This window comes from Arachis hypogaea, chromosome 5 (genome assembly GCF_003086295.3).
Source record: "Arachis hypogaea cultivar Tifrunner chromosome 5, arahy.Tifrunner.gnm2.J5K5, whole genome shotgun sequence".
Classification (NCBI taxonomy): Eukaryota; Viridiplantae; Streptophyta; class Magnoliopsida; order Fabales; family Fabaceae; genus Arachis; species Arachis hypogaea.
Genome location: NC_092040.1, coordinates 104,841,633 through 104,853,009, shown reverse-complemented (window position 1 = coordinate 104,853,009; position 11,377 = coordinate 104,841,633). Strand labels below are relative to the sequence as shown.

At 34.7% G+C, this 11,377-nt stretch overlaps 2 protein-coding genes across 7 annotated transcripts; one reads left to right on the top strand and one right to left on the bottom strand.

Annotated features, from left to right (window-relative positions):
• The first annotated feature begins 3,292 nt into the window (after positions 1 to 3,292).
• Positions 3,293 to 6,419, top strand: LOC112802436 (uncharacterized). Of its 3 annotated transcripts, none has more exons than XM_025845656.3 (4): positions 3,293 to 3,708; positions 4,711 to 4,779; positions 4,889 to 4,995; positions 6,032 to 6,419. In XM_025845656.3, exons 1-4 carry the CDS (start codon positions 3,354 to 3,356, stop codon positions 6,110 to 6,112), a joined length of 612 nt encoding a protein of 203 aa, XP_025701441.1. In that variant the 5' UTR covers positions 3,293 to 3,353; the 3' UTR covers positions 6,113 to 6,419. The 3 variants fall into 3 exon arrangements, with proteins under 3 accessions (XP_025701441.1, XP_025701443.1, XP_025701442.1); XM_025845658.3 differs by having other exon boundaries at positions 3,295 to 3,708; positions 5,992 to 6,419; XM_025845657.3 differs by having other exon boundaries at positions 3,295 to 3,708; positions 5,984 to 6,419.
• A 390-nt stretch (positions 6,420 to 6,809) lies between these two features.
• LOC112802434 (protein REVEILLE 7) lies at positions 6,810 to 11,031 on the bottom strand. Of its 4 annotated transcripts, none has more exons than XM_025845650.3 (7): positions 10,637 to 11,031; positions 10,301 to 10,376; positions 9,243 to 9,362; positions 9,019 to 9,130; positions 8,869 to 8,930; positions 8,252 to 8,677; positions 6,810 to 8,140 (listed from the first exon to the last, which is right to left on the bottom strand). In XM_025845650.3, exons 2-7 carry the CDS (start codon positions 10,310 to 10,312, stop codon positions 7,466 to 7,468), a joined length of 1,407 nt encoding a protein of 468 aa, XP_025701435.1. In that variant the 5' UTR covers positions 10,313 to 10,376; positions 10,637 to 11,031; the 3' UTR covers positions 6,810 to 7,465. The 4 variants fall into 4 exon arrangements, with proteins under 4 accessions (XP_025701435.1, XP_029154369.1, XP_072093800.1 ...); XM_029298536.2 differs by having other exon boundaries at positions 10,301 to 10,477; positions 10,637 to 10,981; XM_072237699.1 differs by having other exon boundaries at positions 6,810 to 8,137; positions 10,301 to 10,477; positions 10,637 to 10,981.
• Positions 11,032 to 11,377: the final 346 nt, after the last annotated feature.

Genomic DNA, 11,377 nt, shown 5'->3' with positions numbered 1-11,377 from the left:
TATTTTGTAGTTTGTTTTTTTGTTTTTTTTACTATAATTGCCAGATAAATGTTAACCGTAGGGAGATGGGAAATGGGGCCCCGAAAAAAATGAGAATGGGGACAATTATCCCCCTATGACGGAGAAAGGGGTGAAGACGGGGATTAATTCTGGGGGCGGGGACGGAAAGCAGGGAGGCATCTCCCGCCCCCGCCCCGCCCTATTGACATCCCTAATTAGCACCTTCTTCTTGTCTTTCCTCATTTTGTCCTTCTTTTTGAGTTTGGGACAGTCATACTTGAAGTGACCAACTTCCTTGCAATAATGGCATATGACCTTGCTAAAATCCTTCTTGTGTTCCTTTGAGCTTGAGCCTTTGTTCTTTCCTTTGCTTCTCATGCGCCTTCTCAACCTCCTAGTAAAAAACAAAATTTTATCATCTGAAAAACTATTATTGGAATCTTCTTCCAATGAATCAATATTGGATTTCAAGGCTACTCTTTTCCTTTTTGTGTCTCAGTTCATGTGGGTGGTTTCATACATTTCAACTCATCATATGACATTTTATTCTGATTGATACTTTTAGAGATGACAGTTGCTTTTGTTTTCTACTCCTTGGTGAGACTTCTAAGTATCTTCCTCACTAACACTTGTTTGGTATGAGTCATCCCCACAGCATCCAAGCTATTGAAAATGATTTAGAATATCTCAAACATCTCATCGATGGTTTCTCCTTCCTTCATTGTCCTATTCCTTTTTTAACATATCGATCCTTATTTCCTTAACTTGTTCGGTTCCGTCATGAGTGACTTGGAGTTTATCTCAAATCTCTTTTATTGTTTTACACCTTGATACCTTCTGGTGTTCTCCAAAACTAATTGAGCAATGCATCATGTTGATTGTCTTTGCGTTTAGCTCCACCTTGTTCTTATCTTTGTCGTTCCATTCGGCTTCTTCTTTGGGAGTTACCACTCCTTTTGCACTTGTTTTTGTTGGAACTTCCAAACAATTCATAATGATCTTCCAAATGTTGTAATCAACGAATTGCATAAATATCATCATTCTCTCCTTTCAGTAGGTGTAGTTCTTGCCATTGAAGAAGGGAAGTTTATTGTTGGACGGACCCTCAGTGAGTGTTTAAGCCATTATGTTCCCACCCATATTGTTGGCCATTAGATCTTTACTCCAAACTGTGAAGCTTGATTCCTTGAGACCTGACTCATATGAATTGAAGTTATCAATAACCTAGAGAAGGGAGAGTTGAATCTATGGCCACTTTTAATTTTGTACACTTTAACTTGAAACTGAATTTTACTCAGTGTTGCTGTTGAGTCTGCAATGTTAATTATACAAGAGACAATTTTATTTTGTTTCTTAACGATTATTCAGGAACAAAGCAAACATGTTACTTTTGAGCAAACTAAGTTGCTGTGACTTCTGCTAAGTTGATTATGTAGGAGACAATTTTATTTTGTCTCTTATCAAAAGAAACCAATAATAGAGCAGAGAAGAGAAAATAACACAGCCATATATTCTAGTTTAACCACTTTGTGCAATGTAGCTTACATCTAGTATCTACCACAACTGTGATGAAATTTTCACTATCTTTCACAAAGATTACAATCACCAATTTTCTATGATTTTATGCAATCCTATTAGGGACAAACCAAACTTCTACCCAAACTTGATTTGGCTAGATTCACTCCCTAGACTTTTAACCACTAAGTTCTCACCCAACTTAGCAAGAAAATCTCCTCAGAATCATAAATACAAAACAAAAATATAAACAAAAGAGTTTCAAATAATTTTATGACTTTTCTCCAAGAATACTGTCTTTGTCTTTTCTCTCAATGTCTTTTTCTATTACCTCACATAATGTCTTTTTCCATTGATAAAAAACAAAGAAAGATAAAAACTGAAGATCAGAAAGTTCAATATAAAGCCATCGAGAAGAAGAAGGGATAGCTTAAAAGCTATGAAGACCCAAATAGTGTGCTCATTCTCGTTGCTTCAATTTTTGGTCGTTTACCCTTTTTAAAGAAGAGTAAAGCTTCCAAAACTTGAGCTTGGTTGAACACCTTTGACTTGTTCTTCTTCTCCAAAATCAGAGTAGTCATGCAGAGAAGAGATTTGACAGCAGCAGTGATTAGAGTTAGCGTGCATCCTTACCTTGTTGCTTCTCTTTCTTCATTTTTCTTTTGGCTTTAAAGATCTGAGTCATTCATCCATTCTTTGACCCAAATTTTATTTTTGACCTTTGATTGGTAGCAATGATACACAACCTCCATTTTTTTTATCTTACCCAAATAATGTATGCATGAGGAAGGTAACTTCAACAAACTACAATTAAAGCACAAAGATAGAAATATTGTTCTAATTTTCTTTTGATTCAACTTTTGATTTGATTTTTGCTTTTGTGTACTAGCTTCTGATTTTTCTTTTTCTTTCTTCTTTGTTTGGATTTAGTAATCACCTTTTTCCTTTTGATTGAACCCTAAACTGAGCAACCCATTTTTTGCTTGTGAGAGTTCTCTTTCTTCTTTAATTTAAGGTTAGTCACATGGGTCACAAATTAAAGAGATATAAGAGTGTTTGATCATTTATTTTGCAGACCAAAGAGAAGAAGAGTGTGCTGTTTAAGAGGATTTTGGGCCTGTTGCACAATAAACATACAATTAGATTTTTAACCCAAAATTATAATGTTTAGTTATCATCAAATTATTATTTTTATTTTTTCAAACTTAACATAAAGGAAAAGAAAATTAATCAAGATTACCTAATTTTTTTAAAATAAAAAATTATTAATGCATTATTTCCTTTCCGAAAATATTTGTTAACAAAAAAAAATTAGCCAAAACTTATCTTATTTAGCATTCATTAATTATTTTAATAATTAATAAATGTTAAATATGATAAATTCTGGCCATTTCTTGTCTTCCTAACATTATCGTTTTCTTTCCATGATATCTCCCAACCCGGCAGGTCAATGACTAATCTGTCGTAGATCAGAACTTCATTTAAAGATTTGTCATTGACCAATAGATTACTGCATACACAAATGACAGAGCAAAATTTAAACTTCGACACTTTTTAAAACTGACCAGTGAACTAACTATTAAACCAATCTAATTTGGTTATTATGGGTTAGTCTGATATTTTAAATTTTTGGTATATTTTGATATATAAGTATATTACCCAAATTTCAAATCCAACATAATCGTCACCAAAAAAAATCCAACATACTCCAACCCTTTTTTTTTTTTTTTTGTCATAACCCAACCCTTATTAATATATATTTTTTTATATTTAGTTATTATGTGCTACTTGCTTGCTCTTCTTGGCTTGTGTTTTTCAAAGCATAGCAGAGGAAGGAAATGGCTAATATTGCTAACAGCATCGTCTTTGGGGGTGTTGTTGGGGTTGCAGCACAACTTCCTCAATCTCCGTTTCCATCATTACCCGTTTCAAATTCTCTCATTTTCACCCAAAAACGCAAACTTTATCTTAATTGCTCCGAAACCAACCGCATAACAATCCCTTTCCCTTCTTCTTCTTCTTCTTCTTCTTCTTCTTCATCACCGTTCAGCAGCAAGTGTTGTTGCTATGTGTTGGCGTGTCTCCCTCAACCACATGCTTCTGATTCATCATCATCATCAACTTCTTCTAATTCCAATAGCAAACCAAGTTCTTCTTCTGCTGCTCCTCCTTCAACTAAGCTCTATGTTAGTGGTTAGCTACTTTAACTACACCTTTTCAATTTTCTTATTCAAAATTCAATCTACAGTTGCAAAGATGATAACTTTCCCTTGTTTTGTTTTATGGGTCTGGCCAATTGGGTTGAATTAGTCGCAAAATTAGGGGGAATATCTTTTGATTTGCTTATACATATGAATAGTTTTATCATTGGTAGCCTTTGATAATCTTGTGCTGTAGCTTAGCTTAAATTGTATTGATGGTAACGTGGTTGCTCTCATTCGGAGGAATTGGATGCTGTAATGGTGTCAATTGTTAATATGCATTACAGAAGTGGAAGGCTTTTTTATTTTTATAAAGTTAGGACGAATGATGACTGTGAATGACTTTAAATTATTTTTTTTTTTTTCTGTTTAAGAAAAGTGGTTATGAGTAATTAATCTATCTCCCATTAGGCGTTTTTCATCATGTTATTTTTCTTATACATATAACTATTCAAGCCTGAAATAGAAAACTGTTGTCCAATACAATTTAGACTCTGAACTCTGAATTGTCCTGGTTTCTCATGGATTACCTAGTGATCTTAGTTTGAAAAAGTACACTGCTTATGTATTACTACAAAATCACGCTCAAAATTGCCTATTTCATCTACAAACACCGTGGTGGGCAAGTGATAAGCAAGCTCATTTCCTCCCATTTGTCCCGAGTTTTAGTTCTAGGAGCAGAGGAGTCCCGTGCTCATATTCGTAGCCACAGTTCCTCAAGCTGAGTTAATCGAATACCTAATATTAGGGTAAAGCAAACAATGCTCATTTCATCTAGCAGCACAATTTCTAGTAAAGGTTGATTAGTATTCTTTTTTTTCATTGCAACTGCATTTCCTCCGAACTGAACTTCAGCGCTTCATTGATATGCTGTGATCCCTCATGATTCCATTCCATTGCCATCTCGCCATTGTTGAATAGCTTTGTTTCTTTGAGACTTTGATATTGTTTATTTGCATCTACTTTATGTATCTTGTTTCCTTTTCTATTTCAGGGTTATCTTTTCGAACCACTGAAGAAAGCTTGCGAAATGCATTTATGAATTTTGGTCAAGTTTTAGAAGGTAGGAACAGAAAATGCTGAAGTACCTTTTTTTATTTTTTTTATTATGCTATTCGTTGGTAATGGTAGTACTTTTAATAATTGTAATGTATGCGCATAACTTTGAGCAGTGAATTTGGTGATGGATAAAATTGCAAATAGACCAAGAGGGTTTGCATTTCTTAGATATGCAACTGAACAGGAATCTCTGAAGGCTATTGAGGGAATGCATGGAAAGGTATGAATTTGAATTATTTTTTCCTATAATAAATTCCTCACCGCAATTTATAAATTATCATATTCATGAGAGCAACGTGGATTTAGAGGACTAGTTTGTTTCGATCTAATTGTAGCAGATTGCCGTTGTTAACTAGCTTATTCGTAGTTAGAATCTGACATGCTTAAATATGGGACAAGATAGACATGGAACTTTAGATAGATTATGTAATCAATTGAGTAGTGTCTCAGAAATTTGAAGACTTATGTAATTGTTTATAGGATAAACTACACTGACCTCTCTGGTAATTTAATATAGTTACGCTCACTTCTGCTCTAGTTGTTATACTTACATTACGTCCTTTCTAGATTTTACTTTAGTACATGAAATAAGGTTATTTTTGTTGTTTAATTTGTTCAAGTGTTTAGAAATTTACAAAAAGGCCTTTTGTAATCATGTGTTTGCACATAACTATTTTATTACGAAAAATCTTAATTGAACAAAATAAGTAAACATAAGTTGGATAATTAGAGGAAAGGTGGAAAGGTTAGTGTAAGTTACCATTCCTCTCACAATGCCAATATTATGATTTATCAAAAAAATTATAACTAGAATGTGTATCTTGAAGTAACACTAAAAGGGAAAGGGGCAGGGATTGATGTAATTACTTGGAACTTTCTTGGAGGGAAGGGAAGGTATCAGCTTTAACTCAAATCATTGCTTCAGCTTTATATCCTATTCCTATGGATCTATATTTTATATCCTTCAATAGGGTGAAACTGAAATTTGTGGCAATCAAGTTTAATCTTCATGTTACTCCCTCTGAGATTATTAAAGGATCTCAAGAAGCTGATTTTTCTTTAACCCCCAAATACTCTATCCAGAAATCTTATAGATTCAGCATTTAACTGTATACTTGTTGGTAACTCCTTACTATTCTTAAGAATTGAAATCTCAAATGACAATTCCTAATTTTATTTTGTTTTTACATTTAATAAACCCATAATAGTTTTTCAGTTATGTTAGAAACTGACAAGAAAGGGACCACCGTTTGCAGTTCTTGGATGGTAGGGTCATATTTGTGGAAGTTGCCAAACCAAGATCAGAACTAAGGCAAAGACAAAACACTAGATACTAGCAATGCACTGAAACATGCAGAGAAGGCTACACACATTAGCCATGTCTGCATTGTACTTGAGTCTGTCTCTATAAACAAGGTCCTTACTTGATGAGACCTTCTACCACAGGATCGCCATGAATTCCAAGTCATGCTTTATTTGCAATGGAATCCCATTTGAGTGTTCATTGAACATGACTTTTTTTTGTTACTCTCTTATACAATGTGTGGCTAATGTATTAATTGATTATCTGGCTTGATTAGCTAAGATATATATTTTATTATTTGAATTGTGCTATGTTACCAGAAATGCAGATCTTGATTACCAGTTTGACTTCCCAGGCCCCATTCATCTCTATGAAAATAATCTGTTAGAAGTTAAAATTTTGCCCCAGTCATATTTATCGGTTTTTAATTTTATTGTAGTATTAATCAAATCTTTCTAATTTTATCCTGATTTTAATGATCCTTATCTGTTTATGATAATTACTTATTTACCAAGCAGAGAATTTTTGTCAAAACAATATAATTCTCTTACAACACACAAAAATACTCATGGGACACGGATGCTTCAATATCAAACACAACAAATGATATTTTTTATGAATATAAAAATAATAAAACATTTTGCACTTATAAATTGGATCTCTATATGTGACTTTAGTTATTAAAAATATATATAAAAAAAGACCCTTGTAAATTAAATGATAATGCATGATTGAGTGACTTGAACTGAACCACTATCTTAGCAAGGCCAAGAATACAATCAGAAGTACATAGTAATGGCTTACATCATCCCAATAAAAAATATACATAAAAATTTAATACAGAAGAAAAATTCAGATATACAAATTGCCCAGGTGGTTTGCGGCACGACACCCCACAATAGTACCCTAATTATCATCGTTCGGGTTTGTATAACTAACTAATGTTTTGTGAGCTGAGACATCCTGAATGTGCTTGTCTTCCACCCTTCCTTTTATATACCCTCAATCCATTACTGATGCAATCATGAGATTATAAAGAGACATGAAATATGCCAAAAACAGAACACTAACACAAGTTAAATAGAGACTATAAGGTGGACCAAACTCTATTTGGTTAAGCAAACTTTTAGTGAGAATGATGATGATGCCCACCACCCCCTCTTGAATTATTGAACATAAAGAGTGTCTTAAAGTGAAAGAATGAAGAAAGCTCCCAGTTGCACACTTCGTGTTAAAGAATCAGATGCTTTGTCAATTTTGACAATTAGAACTCAGCTACCTAAGTGATAATTAGTTCCTTATTCTCACAAGAGCCCGTTTATCCCATGTATCAGCAAGAATGAAGCATCATGAAATTAAAAAAAAAAAAAATGGGGGAATGCAAGGGCTATGAGCACACCCTAGCTCTTTGCCCCTTCCTTTCTTCCAATGCAACAATCAAAGAACTTGCATCTCTTTCAGCTAAACATCTTTTGTATGGTACAAAACCCCTTGGAGACTTCTGGGGGACTACTACTTCCTCTTGATGAGATGTTTGTTGACACCTGGAATCGACGGTGTCCAAGAACCTTCCCTGAATCTTGCCCTGAATTTCCACATCATTGACTGATTCACCATTGGAACCAGTACAAGAACCTTCCTCCTCTCTAGTTCTTACTTTCAAGGAGGGGTGAAGAGGCATAGGATTTACGACTGTATTGGATGAACCAAAGTAAGCAGCCAGACCGCCTGGGAACAAACTTGACCATGACAAAGATGCTTCAGGTGCAGATTCTCCAAGGCCAAGGTCCTCCTTCACTATAGCTTCTTTAGGCATTACTTGCCAACTTCCATTACACATGCCTAGTGATAACTGTGTATTCAATTGATTCTCAACATCATCTACTTCATCAGACCTAGTAATACATAGCTTAACACACTCCTCTTCAGTATTAATTGACTCCTGATTACCGACCATTGAAACAGTTCTTCCAAACAGCTTTATAGTAGTGGGCAGGACATTGACAACATCATTGTTGATACACTTGGTTTGCTTGGAACACAACTCCAACTTCTCAGACTTCTAGGATAACACAATATAATTTTTAAATCAGTAAGCTGTAAAAATAAAATCTATTTCTTACACAATTAATTTTGGAAGTGAAATAAGAGAATATCATGAAGCTCGTCATACCATGTGCAAGTAAGGTTGTGAGCTGATGGATAAAGGGGCAGAAGCTAGAGGCGTTTTGTCTTCCTCCTTGGATGGTTTAGATGTCATGCAATCATTTTCCTTCTCAATAGGTGACAAGTTGATTGATTGAATGTCAGTAGTGCAAGAATTCGGAGAAAGGCATCTGTTGGTCTGCTCTGAAAATGCTGACCCAAATGCTTCCGAACCAAAGGCAGATAGCACAGAGGTTGGAGATTGAGAGTCTTTCTCCGCAGAGGACAGATTAGGCGATGGAGATTTTTCTGGTTCATTTGGTATGGAGTGCCTTTTGAAGGAGTTGGCCAATTTACGGGGATATGGATGAAGGGGTTTCCTTTTAGGACGAGGAGGAGGTATGTCAATTGGATGTATAGAACTTTCAGCACTTCCGTCCGAGTCCCGCACAACCTGAAACAATTTAGAGTAGTACAACACATGAGAACAGAGAGTTGGATCAAAACATCTTCAACTTTGTTTTCATATACAATTAGTCTTCAACTTATTAATACTATAATAAGTTGCAAATGATCAAAATTCTTTCCATCAAGCACAACGAGTGATTTAAACACAGTTATGAACTGAAATTTCACAACAATGACCTTAGAGAAAAACTTTTGTGCATGGCTTCGAATCTGAACAGCAGTTTTGGTGCCTATATGCTCTGCACAAATACAAACAATATTTCATCCGACTTGAAGGCATATGGAAGATTATTCACTTTTGTTGTCAAATCAGGAGATAGAGCTTACCTTCAATTTGACGCCATCCCCGACCATACAACTTCAAAGCTTCAAGGAACTTTTCATGCTCTTCCTCAGTCCACTTCTCCCTTTGCTTAGTGATGGTATATGGTTTCCTCACCTGCAGAAATTAATTTCAATAAGCTCCAAGAACAAAAGGTAAAATCGGAATAAAAAGGCAAGTCTTCTGCATATTGCTAAATGAAAACATTTAACATGGAATGTGAAGCAACCTTGGGGGCATGATTGTTCACAACAGAACTTATATCTGGCGATTGGGATTGTGATCCATCATTGGAATGGCAGTCACTGGCTGTACCAGACTTGCTTAGCTTTGTGCCTTCGATTTGGTCCTACATTCAATAAAAGCAGTTGAATTGATAACTGTGAACCAATAAGAACAATTAAAATGTTTCACAACGGTAAGGGGGAATAGGAATTCCATCATGAAGGAATTTGATGCTCACTAGAATATATTTCAGTTCCTAGGAGACATTATTTCCTTATTAAGAAATAAAGTCCCTTGATGAATTCGAATTCACATTGAAATCCTCTTTTTCTATCAATAGAGGGAAAAGGTCTCCAGAAGAGTGAAGGTGTATGACCAATGAAACCTGTTTCCAACCAAGTAACACATTATACATAATTATTGAACCTACGGGATCTTTTGTTGTCACCCCTTTCAAACGCACATGCTAACACATGCATCTTTAACTTCTTTATGCACAAATAAACCCAGACATTTATATCCGTTTATATTCTAGTAAGAACACATGGCCAATGCTGTCAGATACTACTCTGTGCACCCCACAAAAAACAACAAAGGCTAATTGTTTATATTCTCCGCTTTCCTTTTTCAGATCTATTAAATTAAACCGAATCCAAAACAGGAGGGAAAAGAGTGCAACTTATTCTGTATTTTGAACTGAGATAAATGATCGAATTGATTAATCTAAAGCTCTAACAATGCTACACTTGACACAACCACAATGTTAGAACAAACAAAATGTCAAAGTTCTTATCATTTGAAGGCTCATTAGGTTAACCATTCAAGTATTAAGTCATGTTAATCCAAAAATAAAATTATTTGTATATATTTAACAAACTCAAATCCAATCTCTATGAAACTCCATCAGTTTCCCACCGAAGCTGAAATAATTCTTGAGATAAATGACTCAGTTTCTCCATACACACAAACTATTATAAAAAAAAACAAAACAAAACTTCTAAAAAGAAAATAGTGAAAGGGTATTATTGCAAGGACCAAATTTTAAATATTTGTTTGCAATACCTGCATCTCCATTGGAGCAAAATCAGAGCCAGTCCTTGTAAACACCCTAAGCTTCACAGGGACCAACCCCACCAGCCTACAACAATAATAGCTTCCAAAAAAATCAACTTTTCTTTCCCTTTTTCAAACCCAAAAAATCACATAACATTCTTCACAAGTTTCTCTGTTCTCCAAATACTATAAATATACATTTCAGAGATATTTTGAGATATCCATTTAAAAAATAAACAAAGAAGTGCTAATTGCTATTGCACAAATCAGATCAATCAGATTCTCAATGTTAAATACATGTTCGAGAACTGAATCATAAAAAATAATTGAAAGCAGGACACATACCAATGATTTTGCTGGAAGCTGTGATTTCGTTGGAAGCCACAGATTCCGGGAGTTCAGATTGCGCAGTCAAAATGAGAACTTCCCCGGAAAATTTTGTTTTCCCGAGAAAATCAGAGCAACTCAAATGAGAATTCAAAGATTGAAGAATTGGAAGAATGAGAGAGGGTGTGTGCAGAGAAGGGGGAAGAGAAGAAGAAACGGAAGAGATTATAAATAATAAAAATTAAAAATTTTCTTCCCGAAAGGAAAAAATTAATTGAAAAAGCGAGAAAATAAAAATAAAAAAGGAGAGAGTGACACATCAGATGTGAAGAAATATTTGAGAAACAATAAAGAAATTTCCGTAGAGGGTTCGAGAAGGGTTCAGAGTTTTGTGGCTGAGAATGGTCTGGGACACAGGACACGTGGCGCGTTTTTGTGATGTGTAGTATTTAATTTTGGGGTGGGAATAAAAATTCGGTGAAAAATATGGTGCTGCATATTTTATTTGTGGAGGGCATGAGTGCTGAGATGATAATTGAGATAGATTTTTTTTATAAATATATAATTGAGATATAAGATATTTTTTCCGATTGTTTTTTAGTGTGCCTTTATTGACTTATTGTCCATTTTTGTTTAGTGCTTGTTCACGCGCTGTAAAACTCCCATTGAAGTATGGGGGTGGATTCTCTCTTTTTTATTACTAGTGTTAAACCCGTGCAATGCACGGGCTTATATTTAAATTTAGTATAATACTATCAT